This window comes from Phalacrocorax aristotelis, chromosome 11 (genome assembly GCF_949628215.1).
Source record: "Phalacrocorax aristotelis chromosome 11, bGulAri2.1, whole genome shotgun sequence".
Taxonomy (NCBI): domain Eukaryota; kingdom Metazoa; phylum Chordata; class Aves; order Suliformes; family Phalacrocoracidae; genus Phalacrocorax; species Phalacrocorax aristotelis.
Window position 1 is genome coordinate 11,741,429 of NC_134286.1, and position 16,891 is coordinate 11,758,319.

Genomic DNA, 16,891 nt, shown 5'->3' on the forward strand with positions numbered 1-16,891 from the left:
AGGCGCGGGGCGGCGCGCGTGCGGCCCAGCCCGGTGCCCCGGAAGCGCTGCGGCGGGGCGCGGGCGGTTTGAAGCGGAATGGAGAGCGCCGCGGTACGTCGGGGGCCGCCAGCCGGGCCGCCAGCCCCGTCTCCCCCACCCCGTCCTGGGGCCCCGCGGGCCACCGACGCTCTCTTTCGTTTGCAGCTCGAGGGGGCACAGGGCCGATCGCCGCTGCAGCAGAGACGCCCGCAGGTTCTGCGGGGCGGGGAGAGCCCCGCCGCCACCACCACCATCCCCACACAGGGCCAGTGCCGGGGGCGGGCGGGAAGCGGGCGCGGGCGGCGTCCTGGCGGCGGGCCCTCAGACTCGTGCGATGGCGGCTCCTGCGGTAGTTCGGCTTCAGGTGGACGCAGCCCAGCGAGAGTGGCCGCGGGGAGCCAGGGCCGACGGGGCGGCAGGTGAGGCGGCGCTCGGTGGGGCAGCAGGCCCATCCCACGCGTCCTCGTGTCCCTCGTTATTTTTACTGATCACATCTAAATATAATTTTAGATTACGCCCTCAAATATTTTATAATTGGTAGGTATTAGCATGTTTCAGAATTATAGTCTTTAAGCTTTGGGTACTTTCAATGTAATTAGAAGTTGTCTTCATGTTTTTAAGCTATTGCATAGTGTATTTTTTCAAGTTGTTAATGTTTAGGTTTTGTCAGAAAATGCAGTAAATAATTTCGCAATGGCTTGTGTCTACGTTTGCATGAGAATTGCAGTCCAAGTGGTAATGCATATCTTCTGCATCTTAAAAATAGTTTTATGAAAGCTACTGCAGTTTGCTAAATACTCATGGCATCTATGTTAAAGTGTATTTTCTACGAAAGCAGCTTGTTGCATGTTTTGAGGTTTCAGACTCAATACAACAGTTTTCTCTCTGTGATCATATACCATGTGTAAGATGAGAAACAAGCTTTCTATCACTTCTGATACTCAATTTTAACTTAAACCAGTGTAATGTCATAAGCCTGTGTCTCCAAATAGGTCAATCTTTCAGATTTTGACAGAATTTGGTTACTGCTAAAATATTGAATATGTATGGCTGTTTAAATTTTAATATACAAGCTGTAATAATTCTATTTTAAATAATTTAAAACTGTTCAGCCTCTTTGAGATATTCAGAGTTTTTTCAATGTGTATCTGTTTGGTTCTTAGTGTAAACAGGTATTTCAAAGCAATAGAGATGCAGATCTAGTTGCTGTGACCTAAAGTTCTTGATACTATTTTGCATTTCATTTTTATGCAGCTATGCCCTGTACTTCTCTTCCAGCAGTGATGATGAATTTGAAATGTGTAAGTAATAGCACATGTTAGTCTCCTTATCTGAAGGATATGAAAAGGACACATTTCTATCTAGTTATAATGAAGTAGTTTTTACATGTGACTTTCATTCATCGCTCTTGCTGCAGAGTACATTTTTTCCTTGCAGTGCAGTGTTGGTAGCTATATGCCATAGCGAGTATTCCTGAATCTCATGTATCAATCCTGGATACTTTTGCCTTGCATTATTTTTTTCTTGTTGTCTCAGTTTTGTCTGTTCCCTGTCACTGACTTGCTTCCTTCTTAGTCTACAGAGCAGCTTTGAATAAACGTTTTCTCTAAGCAGTTACTGTTCCAAACGTGTCTAAACTACTCAGAATTTACTCTGCATGTCACCGCTTTTGTTGTATGATTCTTAACCAGTCAGAGGGATGTTTTTGGCTTTTCATAGTGGCTCAAGGTCTTGGTAAGATGGAATTGAATACTGAATTTGGCCCATTAAGTTCTGAAGAAGGGACAGCTGTTTCCCTTCTCCTCAGCCTGATTTATGCTTTAATGAAATTTGTTCCCCTTCAACTTTACTGAAACTCTCTTAATGATAGCGTGTGAAATTTTGATGGCATTTCTGATAATCTCTCAAGAGTCACTACTTCAAGCATGTGCAGTACTACTGCCTTAATTGTGTGTTTTTTGTGTGTTTAGCAGTCACCACAATATTCCTGGAGTGACTAAAACGCATTTATTTCTGAGAAGGAGTATTGAATTGGAGTTCTGCAGTGGGGTGTTGCTGTTACCATTTTGTTTGAACATGTTTTTGGAGCCACTTAGTGGAATAAGCACATGGACACCTCTTCGCAGTAGGAAAACTGCTACCTGCAGTCATTGAAATGCTTGGAGAAAATATTGATAAACCCATTCAATTCCACATATATGAGGAGGCCATACTGCATACTGGAAGATACATAATAGTGCTTCTTATCTGTCTTTGTGCTGGGCAAGAATTGAATAATGAAGGAAATGCTAGACAGCTGCTGTCAGCTTTGAGGAATTGAGAGCTGGAATTAGATGTAAAGGATTCTTATGTTTGACTTCTTTTTTTAAGACTTTGCAACTTGTAAAAATTCAATCTAAACTTATCTCTTAAAAAATGCATAACAAAAGAAACAGAGCCTTCTTAATTAATTCTTTTATTGTTTCAGTTTTAGCTAGAATGAAAACTCCCAAATCTGTTTCTAAAAAGGCAGATACAAGGTGGGTAATTAATGACTTTTCAATGTTTATATATTAGTTTTCTGTATCACACGTACTATTCAGGATACACAAAAATGATCAAAAGTTTTAATGATTCATAGGCAGATACGTGTATAGGAGTGAGTGCAGACAGAAGAACTGTTATGTGTTCCATATGTATGTTCAGGTCAAATGTAAAATGGGGTGTTTGGAGGTGTACATGCTCTATTGCCATCCCTATTAATGGATGTAGTTGGTAACACTTGCTGTGAGCAACTGATAATGTTATATTGGGTGGCAAACTTTTCTGTTTTCCCACTTATGCCTCCCTGTTTTTCACACTATTTGATTGTTTTACAGTTTGAAGGACTTAATTGATGACTCGGATGATTTCTTCTCGGACTTTAAAGTGAGAAAGAGCACAACAAAGAATGGCAAGTAATTGTCTAACAGCAAATATGAAGCAGGAATTTTATGAGGTGGAAAGATAGCATTCGTTGCTGAGCTCATAAATTTCTGAGAGAGCTTGTTAAACATAAGATCACTTTGTCTCTTCCTTGAGGGTAACAGAGGAGAGGCTTTTCTTTTTCTTCTGGGGATAACAAAGGAAAGCATAGTCATGCTGTTCTGACAGGTGTACGTTTTGAAGCGTTGCTGTAGGTCTGCAGATACTGTGGACTATCTCCTAGTATTTGGGTCTGGTTGATTAGACTGAATTGCAAATATGGGTTGATCACTGTGGAGGGAGGACTTAGGAACGCTGTTTTGCACATCCTATGGCTGTACCAGCTCATTCTGTGGCCAGAAGATACTAAGTAAAGAAAGAAGGTAACTGGTGTTAGCTAGATACCTTTAATTGGATGCAGATGTTGGGAATCAGGCCAGTCCTGCCTACGGGTGTTGCAGAGCCACAGACAGGGTCCTTTAATCTGGGCCTTCTTTAGCCAAGATCCTATGTGCTAACACTGGCTTCAAGATGCTCTAGCAAACCATGACTTGAGGGGTTTCAGTGCTTGTCTGAGCAGAGTATCCTTGGTCTCTCCCAAGGGGTGGAACATGCCTTGGTTTTCTAACATTCAGAGCCTGACTTACAGCTGTCTGGTGCACTTCTCATTGATACAAGCAAACTGGGCTTTTCTAGAAGGAGCGAACAAGGTTCTGGAATTCTTGACACAGCTACTAGGCCAGGAATCAGGTGATAGAATTCTAGTAGATGAGGGATAATGACAGTGATCTTATCTGAAGCTGGAGAAGCTCGGATCCCTGATCAAGAAGGATGGGGTCTCTGGCAGCTGGTGTGAATGTCAACTCTGAAATATGTATGCTAGGGGCAGACTGTAACAAGCTAATGCAATGGTTTCTGGAGAGGAAATGGGGGGAGCAAAGTGGACCAGAAGGATCATCTAAAAAAAAAGTCACCAATAGATCTGACATGATCCCTTGATCTTGGTAGGTCAAATCTAAGATATCAGAAACATTGTTTGTTGGAAAGTGTGCACTTTGTGCTGTAGGCTATGGCCTGATGAGCTAAGGCTGAACATTTTTTTTTAAGTCACCCTTCACTTGGTTGTTTTATAAAACGTGTTCAGCCTTACTCTTAAATGCACATAGTTTTTGTTACTGGAAATTAAGATTATGCCAGCGCTAGTTACATATTCAGGATTGTTAGGCTGATGTATACATACATGGGGTTTAAGCTACTTTTATACATCTTTCAGTGACTTTGTTTAGTATGATGGTAACTGAGCAGGGTGTAATAAAAAAATGCAAAGATGTCTTTCTATTCTTTGTGTTTTCCTGTCTTTCAAGGGATTTTTTGTGTGTGTTAAGACAAAGGCAGGTCTTCTAAATGAAATTACCAGTACTTTAGCTGTTTCTTTTGAATTGCAGCACAGAAGGATCTTCAGACTCCAAAGACATTGATGACTTCTGGAAAGAAAAACACTCTCTGCCAAGAATTACAGTGTCCAGAGGCTTTAAGTGATACTGAAGATTCCGTCTTTGTAGAAGGTTCATGGCATGACTACCAAAAAGGGGGAGTGGAGGACTTAAAAGAGAGTTGGAGGTGCATAAAATTCCCACCTCCACAAAATCTGAAAGAGTTAATTTCCAGAGGCAATCCAGACTTGCTTGCTAGAAGGAAAGAAGCAAGCTGTGGAAAGAGTTCAGAAAATAAAGTGCCAACTGTGGCACTGCAACAAAGTACAGAGGTAGAATCAGATAGCTCAGATGAGGAATTTGAATCATTAATAGAACGGATAAGGAAACGGAGTATAACCAGAAAACCAATCCTAAGCACAAGTAAAACTGTCTACCAGCCGAGCACAATAGGTAAGCAATTGTTCTTAGCTAACTTACAAGCTACCTATTGGCAGCAATGGTAGTGCTAATTGCCTAATTCTTTTTGTTTGTGTGGTGTATGCTTTAGAAGTGCAACTCTGCATCTTGCAATTTAATTTGATACAATCATAAACTATTCCTCTGAATGTTATGAGAAGTGATTCTACTAGTCTGTGGTATCAAGATATTTTTAGTTTTTAAAATTGTTATGACAACAAATCTAACTAGTGGTCTGAGTGATGTTAACTTTTTTTTAATGTATGATAGCAGTTAATGTAGAGCTGTCATTTTGTTAAGACTGAAATTTTGAGCAGTTTAGATGCTGTTCATTTAGTGTTTGGATTTATAATTGACCTTATTTTGTTTAAAGTACAGTTTATAATGAGAATTTCCTAAATCAGTAGCTCCTTCTCTCCTTTGACTAACTGCAGTGAGCTCCAGCTGAAAGATTGCAAAGGGGGAAGAGGACTATTGCTGAGTAAGAGCAGGTGAAAACAAATCCCTTTCTAGAAGAGTAAATGAAGGGTGCCTTCCTCACTAACAAGGACTAGTTCAGAGCAAGGAGACATGGAAGAAGATGGCTGACAGCATAGAAATGTGCCCTGGGAAAGAGCAGATTTTTTTTTATAATTGAAGTATGTCAATGTGGTCTAGAAAAACATGTTCGAGAAGTAAGCTGGCAACTGTATTGGCTTCTCTGTATGTGGTTGAATAGTGAATGGAGAGAAAAGGCCCAAACAGGGGAACAGTTATAGAAGAGCCAGCAGAGAGAACATCTACTGAAACTGTAAACCTTGAAATGGTTCTTGATTTCTGATGTGAGGGTCAGCCGTTTTAGCAGTCCGTCCAGACGTGGTCTGGGGAAATAGGCAGCCATCTGATCAGAACTGGCCTGTGAAGCAAACGATGTGACTTATGGTACATGACAGGTTAGAACAATTTTTGTTTTGTTCAAATGATTTCTCTGCATTACTGCTCCCAGTGTGCTGGTGCTACGTTTTGAATTGGTGAAATGTCAGAAATGCCTGAGTGAGGTCATAAATGCTTTTCCTTCCACCTCATCCTAGCTGAATGTTTGAAAGTTGGAGTCTGCCACTCTTTCATTGAACAGTAATTTTTGTAGTATATAACAGCAAATTACCTTTCCATCAGTTTTAAAAGCCTTTGCATTCAAGTATGCACAGTAAGAGTGTCTATGCTGAGGTGGAATATTTGACTTTTTTTTCCACCATTGTCTGTTACCTGGTTGCTGATATCTGTGGTCCTGATCCTCTGACAATGTGTAATCCTGTGACTCTTCCTGTTGAACTAGAAAACATTAAGGCACCCTGTGAAGATGGCCAGCCCTTGAAAGGGGAGGGAGTCAAGACACCAAGGCCAAACTCCATTTCACTTCAAGAAACACCTTCCAGGGTAATGGTTTCTGCAAGAATTCCTAGGAATGAATTGGTCAGTTGCTCACAATCAGCAAAGACAGAGAAAAGGTAAGTGTTTCTTCATCTTTACTGTGTTCTAGGACACATAGATGGACAAAGAGACGCTAAGCATTTTGGCCTGGATGACATTCTGATTTTTCAGGTACCTAAAAACTTCTGCTACCAATTCAGCAGTTGTTAATGGCTAAGTAACTGGAAGTCAAAGCTTTGTCTCAGGTATGACAGGGATAATACAAGCTAATCTCTGCTTAGAAAAATTGAGACATAAATCTGACAAATGTCAAATCTTCTTTGTAAATGTTAGCTCTCCTGCTATTCCTTGTCTTGGCACAGTGTACTTCTAATGTGCACTGGCCTTATAGATTCTATCTATCCATTTGCCTGTCCCTAAAAATATGTCAGAACTGATTCTGTTAGTAAATTATGCTTTTTAACAAGCTTGTCTTGATATTTTTGACCTGTATCCTTATAACTTCATGTTTCGTTTTCTATATGTGGATGCAGCTTAAGCTTTTCAGAAGAATGTCTTTCATTTTTAATAGGTGCCTTTATTCTGCCTCTTAGCCATGTGATGTTTTCTTTAGTAATTTTATAATTATGTATACCAATACCAAACCTTTAAACGATGTCTTCAGAGCCGATGCTTTGTGAGAATGCTGCAGTATTGGAGTTAGTCATCCTAGTGGAATATCTACTTCCCCTGAATTAATTCCTGAGGATTCCCAGAACATCTTTGGCTATGTTTCTGAGAATATACCTTTATTGTAGGTGATCACGTTAGGTCCTTTCATATATTGATGAAGTTTTTGTATAACTGTTGCTCACCATGTCATAAAGATCTGAGCCACCCTCTTTTCCTACTTAGGAGTCCTCATAATCTAGTTTTGTGAATTAGTGAAATAACTGCACAACTACTACAACAGCTCTATCCCTTTGTGCCCTTGAAGGAGGAAGAAGACAGAATGAGCATGTGTGCCACACTGGACTCATGACAGCAAGCTAGTGAAGAGAGTCAGGAGGGGTTTATGCGGATGGCAGCATGCCAGGATTCTTTATTGGCTATAAGTGGCCATTATTTTTCAGTGTGATATCTCTGTACTTCAGTAAACTGCTTTATGCTTTTCTTGCAGGCTCAGGGTGTGCTCGGTGCCTGGCTGTTTCTTGCAAGATCTCTCAAATCCGGCTTCCCACTATGTGAAGTATTTCAAGAAACATAAAGAGGAGCTGGCACAGAAGCTCTACTGTCTGTATAATAGTACAATCTTTGAGCAGAAGGTTGGCTTCAAAACAACTACATTTCTAAAATGCTGGTTAATATGTTGTTCCTCACTTTTTGATTGCGATTTCTCTATCCTCTTCAGTTAGTAGAAGTTAAGCTTTATAGCAGTGGCTTACATTTGAATTAGTTCCAGCAATTTATTTGGAAGGCATTTATCACCACTGTGATGCAGCAGTTTTCAGCTTGGCTTGGTTTCCCAGCTATAATGGTGTACTGTCCTTAAGGGAGCATTCTGGATGGTGTCCAAGAGTCCTTGAGGAAAGAAACTGCTACATGAGGGACCTTGGATCAGTTTCATCTTTGAAATTTGACTAATAGTTATTGTCATGTATTTTCTAGTACCTGCATGGTCATCAGCTCAGGAGCCTGGGAGTGTTTCTGTTGCTGCCTCTGTAGTAGTTAGGCATAGCAAAGGCAGCTGTGGTTTTCTGCTGCTGAAAGAAGCTGAAGGTTGCCCACCACCATTGCTCATTCAGCTTTCACTGAAATAGCATGTACTAGTGAACTCTGCAGCATTACCACAGCCTAACAGCTAGTTGTAGCACAACTTTCTTGCCTGCAGCTGACAAAAGGCAAGTGGTGGGAGTGTATGTTGGGGAGCAGGGAGCTGATGGATCAAAGCACTTCCCTTTGTTGTTAGGGCTTCTTTCCTCATGCTTAGTCACGCTACATGCAGTCTTCATTCCTATTGCATGTTCATGTCTGCCATTCTGGAACAGATTAAAAAGCTGCATATCCTTTGAATAACAGTTTTGGGTGAACCTAAAGCTGTGTTGTGTTTCAAATTGAAGGTTCAATTTCAGAGAACTGCTGTCTTGACCTTTTACATCTTCTGGGATACTTGAAGCCCTCCTCTGGTGAGAAACGTTCTTGAAAGGAAGGATGCTGCCCTCACTAATTCCAATAGAATTTCCTTCAGGAAGGAAAATGTTTCTGTGCAGCTGAGAAAATATTGTTGAGTTGACCAAAGACAGGCTGAGGTCATGATTTCACATAAAGCTGAGCTAAGCAGGCTCGCTGTTGCTGAAGGCGAAATATTTTGCTCCCCAGTGCTTCAGCCCTGTACCTGTGCTGGCACTTAGTACTGTTGGACCGTTTACTTAAGCTCCTTAACTAATTTAGATGACATAAAAGTGTTAGTAAAAGAGCAGAGCTAACAAAGATAGATATGATGAGGACTTATAAAATCAGGAGCAGCACAGAAGGTGAGCAAGGGGTGATTATTCACCCTCTCACAGTGTGAAGGTGCATGAAATTAAAATGGCAAGTTGTGGGTTCAGAAGAACCAAAGCAGATGCTACTTGACCTTGAAATTATTAAGCTGTAGAACTTCTGATTATAAACTATTGTGGGTGCTAACAATGCATATGTATTCCTAAACACACATGAACAATCATGCTTTCCCCAAAACACCAGAAAATAACTTTAAGGGCTATTTAAGGCAAAGGAGCCACCTGTGGCTCAGTGAGGTGTTGTCTTGCAAATGACTAGCAGTTGGGAAGAGTACTTTTTTGAAGAGGAAATTGTTTTATGCCTGACCTGTCCATGTATTTACTCTTAAGCAGCATGTTTTAGCAACTATTGGAGGCACAATAGAGGAACTAAGGGACTTTGTCTCATCCTGCATTGTAAAACTCCCAGTGTTGGTTACAGGAAAATGGACGATGGGAATAAGAAGCTGTGGAGGGTGGGTTTGCATCTTAAGTGACAACACTGTTAAGGGCACTAACAGGGACAACCTGTACCGGCTTCACAGTAAATATAATGGGAATCTAGAGGGCAAGATGATGATAAGAAGTAGGAGAGGGCAGATTACATGTACTGTTTTGGTTTTCAGTTACCAGAGAAAATGGTGATAATCTGGAATAAGAAAATGAGAAAAACAGCAGGATATTGTGTAACTGGGCAGACAGAAGGTCCTGAAGCAAAGCGTTATGCTCGCATAGAACTTTCTGAGAAAGTCTGTGACTCTGCAGGTAGGTAAAAGAAAAGATATGTTGATTCTTTGAGAAAGCAAGTCCTAGAGATAAAACCATGACTCTGGGGCCTAAGAGATCTGGAACGGGACCATGATTTAAAATTTCATATTACCTTGAATAAATAAATCCATTAATGGTAGTACATGTCCTTACAACGCTTTTAAGAGGCTGAGCAAATTTACAAAATGTGAGAACAGAGATTTATTCATGCTAACTGCAGTATTTTCTTTATATTTCTTATTTATTTGAAGATCTATAGGTTACTCTAATTCTATATGTACTATAATGGCAATCTAAAATCTGACTTCTTCCATCATAGCTAGCCACCTTATTGGTAGTATTTAAAGCTGGAATAAAGACAGGTCAGTGCCAAATTAAGTTCTATTATGTGGTGGGTACTGTAAATGTTATTTCTCCCTCATCCCCTCCCAGTTTGGAGTAATGAATGTTGCAGTTACTGTAGGAGAACCAGTTCTGTAATTAATAAAATATTTTGATGTAAGCTTAATAAATTCCATTTGAGAGATACAGCAGAGTACCCTGGGAATCTGCTTTTGAGGGCTTAGGAGTCCATGAGTACTGGTCAGTTTTTTCAGAAGCACCTTTCTAGAAGCACAGGAGCAGGCAATCCCATTGTGTTGTAAGTCAAGCAAGCTGGGCAGAAGACCAGCTTGGCTGAGCAGGGACCTCCTTGTGGAGCTCAAGAGGAAAAAGGAAATTGTATGACCTCTGGAAGTGAGGTTGGGCATCACAGGAGGATTACAGAGCTGTGGTTCATATATGCAGGGAGAAGACAGGAAAGGCCAAAGCTCAATTAGTCACACACCTAGTGGGTGAAGGGAAGGTGGTGGATGGAGTTTTTCTGGATTTTAGTAAGGCTTTTGATACTGTTGCTCACAGCGTCCTTCTTGACAAGTTGTCCCACTGTGGGATGAGCATGTTCACGGTGTGCTGGATGAAGAACTGGCTGAAGCACAGACCTCAAAGGGTTGTAGTTAATGGGGCTGCATATCTGGCTGGTGACCAGTCACCATCAGTGTTCCTCAGGGCTCAATTCTAGGGCTAATCCTGTTCAATATATTTATTAACGATCTGGATGCAGGAGTTGAATGTACTACTGGCAAGTTTGCTGATGATACCAAACTGGGAGGTACTGTTGACTCTCTTGAGGGACAAGATGCCTTGCAGATGGATCTAGATAAACTGGAGCTTTGCGCAATGATTAATGGGATGAAATTTAACAAGTCCAAATGCCAGATTCTGCACCTGGGGTGGAGTAATGCCATGCACAAGTATAAACTGGGAGAGGAGTGGCTGGAGAGCAGCCCTGTGGAAAGGGATCTGGGGGTGCTGGTTGTCAGCAGGCTTAATATGAGTCAATAGTGTGCCCTGGCAGCCAAGAGGGCAAACCGCATCCTGGGGTGCATCAAACACAGCATAACCAGCCAGTCAAGAGGTGATTTTCCCAGTGTATTCAGCGTTGGTGCAGCCTCACCTTGCGTACTGTATGCAGTTCTGGGTCTCACAATTTAAGAAGAACGTGAAGGTACTTGAATGTGTCCAGAACAGGGCAACAAAGCTGGTAAGAGGGCTGGAAGGAATGTCCTGTGAGTTGCGGCCGAGGACTGTTGGTTTGTCTAGTTTGGAGAAAAGGAGGCTGAGAGGTGACCTCACTGCTCTCTACAGCTTCTTGAGGAGAGGAAGTGGAAAGAGCGGTGCTGATCTCTTCTCCCTGGTATCCAGTGATAGGATGTGTGGGAATGGTTTAAAGCTGTGCTAGGGGAAGTTTAGACTGGGCATTAGGAATCATTTCCTTACCGAGAGGGTGGTCAAACACTGGCTTCCTAGAGAGGTGGTCAATGCCCCAAGCCTGTCACTGTTTAAGAGGCATCTGGCTAATATCCTTAGTAACATGCTTTAAGTCAGGCAGTTGGACTAGATGATAATTTACGACCCTTCCAACTGAAATATTCTAACTGTGGAGAAAATTCAGTGCTCTGATATTTTTCATCCAGAAATAATTAGAGCAGTGTTACAAAAGCAATCAATGACTCTTGGCCTAAATAAAGGTATTTCAGGTCTCATTTTAAAAAAAAACCAAAACACAACAACAACAAAAAAAAACCCCAAACAACAAATAAACCAACCAACCAACAACAGGAAAAAAACCCAGATTAGGCGTGCAGGGAAGTAACTAGGATGCAGAATTAGGACTAATCACAAAATTGGAAATGCACTGAGTAAAACCTTGTTTTGGGACATTTTATCTTAGCAAAACGTTTGCGGTTCCGACCTCCACAATAACTCTGCATCTTAATAAAGAATGAGTGTCAAAAGTCTGAAGCAGTGACCAAGGGTGAAAGTTCATAATTTCCCATACTTGACTGATTTTAATTTCCCTTGTTTACCTTACCCTAAGATCGTCTTCGAGACACGCTAGTTCATGAGGCTTGTCATGCAGCCACCTGGCTGATCAATGGTGTTCGTGATGGACATGGACGATTCTGGAGATTCTATGCCAATAAATCAGCTGTGATTCATCCAGAACTGCCAGTAGTAACACGATGCCACAGCTATGAGATTAATTACAGATTCATCTATGAGTGTGTTCTGTGCAAAGCTACGTAAGTAATGTTTTATATCATCTTGCATATGACTATGTATTAACTTTGTCTCTAACTTGGCAGTCTCCTGTGTCTAGAAATCATGTGTGTCTGCTGCTGTGAAGCAATTGAGATACTCCGAGTTGTCACTTCACATTTCCTGAGCCCACAGAACCTCACTGTGGGATTCTAAAAGTTCATTTCCAGGTAGTTCCAGTTCACAGGTCAGGACAGGCAGAAGTGTCTTCTGAGGACCATTGGTGATGATAGAAGGTCTTTGAGAAGCAGTGAGAGATCAGAATGCGTGCCTCAGCTTTGAAGGACATGGCAGAGAAAGGTCACACCACATGTGGCTGCTCTCACTTTTCAAACATTGCTCAAATGATGTGAATTTGGATTCACCTTCTACTGTAGCTAATATTGAGTGAACTTGTAAAAGTTTTTGACCACTTATCTCTGATTTCATAATCAATAGGCTTTTTGGTAGGAGGTGGTATTTCCAGTCTTAACTAAGTACTACATCAGGAGAAATACCTGAGGGCCCACAGTGACTGAGCAATGACTGGATCTGGCACATCTATGTAGAATGCATGTAAGCACAGTAGCAGCATGTGTTGCAGAAATAAGGCATTCAAGGTTCTCTTGAAATCTACTCACATTTTACAAAGTAACATCTTTGTGCCATGACAACAATCTAGGTTTGATCTAAGGGAAAACAGTCCATAAGGGAGTGCTAGACCTGGCATAGTGGGCTGAATTACTTTTTATATGATCATCCGTGTAAAGATACTTAGTGCCATCTGGTGCTCAAAGTAGTCAGTCAGTAGTAACTGTAATTCAAAAGCAGAACAAGCCCCATAAAAACTGGGCACAAAATGTGTGACAGTAATCAGATACTAGAATAAATTATCAGTGGAAGCTTTCTGGGTCTCTTATCTTGATGACTTTCAATTAAGACTAAATATTTTGACTAATTTTGTATCTTTGTTGGTCTCCACCTTTTACTTAGCACTACCATAACTATATAATGATTTCTATTGGTTTAAAACTCTAAAAGCTGTAGTCAGTTTTCTAGTTGATCTTTTAGCTCATGGACTCTTTCAGGTTGTATATATATTAAAGGACGAATAGATGTCTGTAGCCACAGAGATGTGAGCAGTACTGTGATGTGAAGGATTGAAGCTAGGACACAGATGTACTGATAGACTGCAACATTGGTCATCAGACTTCTGTCTTGCTTACTGCATTTGTGAAATGAGAACTATATATGTTGCTGAGATCAAGCAAAGGAAATAGTTGCTACAGTAATTTTGCAGGTTTCTGACCTGTCATGGGTATGGAAGGTGTTGGCTTTTCTTGGAAGATTGTGGCTGACCACAGGTGTCTGTATGTAATTACTTCAGTCTCAGTGGGAGAGCATGATGTTTTGTGAACTTAGTCCTGCATGGCCTAGGAAAGTGTCTGACAATGGTGTGATGTTTTTTAAATTTTTTTTTTTATTATTTTTATTACCCCCCTCCTCACCCCAACTTTAGGGGCTAAGCATGCATGGGATTTTTTTTCTCAGGATCGCATGTGCTACTTCCAGAAGCACTGGAAGGAAACAGTATTTCATATATGAAAGAATCTTCCTGAAGTGTTTAATCTGACTGTGCAATGCATTAGTTGCTTAGATGCAAGAAAGCATTGAGAAGACTTGATGGTGATGGCTTTGAGGAGGAACTCCAAGGGGTAGTTGATACATGGGTTGTGGAGGTGTTTTGAAATTTTGTAGCACTTCATACTGCTAGGTTGAGAGTAAAAAGACAGAGGAAGGAACCAAGATGAAAAGGTAATGAAAAAATTCTAGGGTAGAGAAACATGTAATACGGATTTGATTGTTCCACTGTATAAAGTATGTAGTATGTTTCGTGTTCTAAAATGCTAGCTTAGAAATCTTACCGAAGTAGCCTGGCAGAAGAGAAGGGAGCCATTTCTCACAAGTACTGTCTACCGCAAGTGTGGAATCAGAATACTTATTTCTCCATTTCAGGACTGGACGTCATTCCAAGTCTCTAGACACAGAGCGCTTCGTGTGTACATTCTGTGGGGGGCAGCTGGTCCTGAGTCAGCCCACTCGGAAGGATGGCACTCCTGCTAGGACACATCTAATGCCCTTTGCAAAGTATGTGAAAGAAAACTATGGACTTACTAAAAGAAAGCAGCATGGGCTGAGTCATGCAGAAGTCATGTGGAAACTCAGTGCTGATTTTGCTTTAAAAACTAGGCTTCAAAATTCCTTGTAGTATCTCAATACACTTCCTTTCTTGATGCTACTTATGTTTTGTATGTAGTAGTAAATGAGTCTAACATGAGTCTAAGAATGTGTTTTGGGCATTCCAGATAACTTTAATATTTTAGCATTAAATAAAGAAGCTTCTAATAAAGACAACCTTTAGATCTTTCCTAAAATGGTCAAGAGTGAGCAAGAAGTAATGATGATAGAAAGTTGTCCTGGTTTCAGCTGGGATAGAGTTAAATTTCTTTGTAGTAGCTAGTACGGGGCTGTGTTTTGGATTTTTGCTGGAAACAGCTGTGATAACGTGGAGAAGTTTTAGTTGTTGCTAAGTAGCACTTACACTGGTCAAGGACTTTTTCAGCTCCCCGTGCTCTGCCGGGTGCACAAGGAGCTGGGAGGGGACACAGCCGGGACAGCTGACCCCAACTGACCAACGGGATATTCCATACCATATGACGTCATGCTCAGTATATAGAGCTGGGGGAAGAAGGAGGAAGGGGGGACATTGGGAGTGATGGCGTTTGTCTTCCCAAGTCACTGTTACGCGTGATGGAGCCCTGCTTTTCTGGAGGCGGCTGAACACCTGCCTGCCCAGGGGAAGGAGTGAATGAATTCCTTGTTTTGCTTTGCTTCTGTGCGCAGCTTTTGCTTTCCCCATTAAACTGTCTTTATCTCAGCCCATGAGTTGCCTCACTTTTACTCTTCCGATTCTCTCCCCCGTCCCACCGGGGGGAGAGTGAGCGAGCGGCTGCGTGGGGCTTGGTTGCTGACTGGGGCTAAACAATGACAAAAGTCCATGACAATGCACAAGTCAGGGTATCCTTCTTAGACTTCAGATAACCACCACCTGTGCCTGTGAAGATGCAATTCTAGGCCCTTCATGAGATTCAGTTGCTATGTTTGTCTGGAATTTTCTGAGTTATATTTACCATACTGCTTCATAGCATGTCTTCAGTGACTCTGGTGAGCAACGGATTTACCCTTTCATCTGGGTAGATAATATGCTATTCACTCTGTATATGTGCTGAAGAATGGCTAGGTCTACATCTGTCTGGGATTGCCAGATGCAAGAAAAATCCAGGTCCATGAGCCAAAGTACTCTGATTCTGTCTGGATGACTTCCAGGCACGAAGAAGGGCAGACGTGAGGAAGGCTTTAAATGTAGGTTCAGGCATTTTCCCAGGGAGAGTTTCTTGAGTGATCCTTGGCTGTTTTTGTTAAAAGTGGTAGGTAGATGATGCCTCAAATGTGTTAAAGTTTGAGTTTCTGCAAAGCCCTTGTCCATCAGTAAGATCAAAGCTCTTTCTGATTAAATTTTGATTGCAGTTATGCCTCTATCACTGAGATTTTGTAGAAGATAAAATACATGCAAAAGGTGAGGTTGGGGAAAGCAACTTCAAATGCTTTCCACCACAGAATGATACGGTCTAGTCAGATGACTCAAGTCTTTCATGGAGAACATGACTAAATGTGTGTTATAGAGTGTGTCTGCTGTGAACAAACTGCTCAGGGGATTAGTAATTTTGAATAATCAATAAATGCTAATTTTATACCAGCTGTGGCAATGAACCAGGCTTCTTTGTTTCAGTTTAACTGTGGCTATAGTATGTGAAAGCTTCTGATTTCTTCCTCCTAGCTAGTTTTGAGTTTCATGTACAGCAGGACACCCTGCTTGCTGTTGAGAATACCTCTCCCTGCTCCCCACCTCCTGCCTTGCCTTTATCAATCCTGTTACTCTCCAACTGAAAAAGAATTATTGGCAGCCTATGAAGGAGTTTGAGCCACTTCAGAAATAGTTGGTACTGAAGCACAGCTCCTCTTGGCAACTCGACTGCCTGTGCTGAGCTGGTTGTTGATAGGGAGGGTCCTCTACACATCATGGAGCTGATGCTGCATTGAGTAAGTGGGTTGCACTGATAACACAACAGGCTCAAATGGGAAGCCCCAACTTCCCAGGAGTCTTGGAAGTGATCATGGACTCGCCAGAGGGCTGAAAATTTGGAGTGTTGCCAGAGGAGGTGACACATGCTGAAGAGGCCCCGCTGTATAAAAAATTACCAGCAAATGAAAAGCAGTAAGCCCTGTTGTATTGTGGGAAGATATCAGAGATGAAAAACTTTTGTGGGGTCCTACACAGCAAGTTGCTGAAACTGCTGATGGAAAAGGTGAACTAAGTTGGCAGAAGTGAAAGCCGTCTAGCTGGCTTTAGATATTGCTGAATGAGAAGAATCTCTGTACAGACTCATAGATGGTGGCAAATGCTCTGTGGTGGTGGCTACAGCAATGGAAGTGGACCAACTGGCAGTGTAAAGGTGGTAAAAGTATGTCATGTAGACGCTTGCACACCCAAGAGTTATGCCACTGAAGAACATCGAAACGATGAACTGGTGGACCAGGCTGCTAGAATTGAAGTCGCTCAGGTGGATCTGGACTGGGAACATAAGGGTGAGCTATTTA

The 16,891-nt window shown here is 41.7% G+C and overlaps 1 protein-coding gene across 2 annotated transcripts; it reads left to right on the forward strand.

Annotated features, from left to right (window-relative positions):
* Positions 1-28: 28 nt before the first annotated feature.
* On the forward strand, positions 29-15,115 carry GCNA (germ cell nuclear acidic peptidase). Of its 2 annotated transcripts, XR_012662737.1 has the most exons (12): positions 29-93; positions 187-440; positions 1,276-1,322; positions 2,489-2,540; positions 2,880-2,953; positions 4,410-4,850; positions 6,172-6,343; positions 7,426-7,570; positions 8,366-8,431; positions 9,412-9,550; positions 11,973-12,177; positions 14,189-14,607. XR_012662737.1 is itself a non-coding variant. In XM_075106934.1 (11 exons), the coding sequence occupies exons 1-11, from the start codon at positions 79-81 to the stop codon at positions 14,439-14,441; spliced, it is 1,797 nt and encodes a 598-aa protein (XP_074963035.1). In that variant the 5' UTR covers positions 29-78; the 3' UTR covers positions 14,442-15,115. The 2 variants fall into 2 exon arrangements, 1 of the variants encoding a protein (XP_074963035.1); XM_075106934.1 differs by lacking the exon at positions 8,366-8,431 and having other exon boundaries at positions 14,189-15,115.
* Positions 15,116-16,891: the final 1,776 nt, after the last annotated feature.

Excerpts from the sequence above, each read along its gene's own strand:
- GCNA (XM_075106934.1), top strand. Across the intron at positions 441-1,275 it reads CAGGGCCGACGGGGCGGCAG|CTATGCCCTGTACTTCTCTT; the intron begins GTGAGGCGGCGC and ends ATTTTTATGCAG. Across the intron at positions 9,551-11,972 it reads GAAAGTCTGTGACTCTGCAG|ATCGTCTTCGAGACACGCTA; the intron begins GTAGGTAAAAGA and ends CCTTACCCTAAG.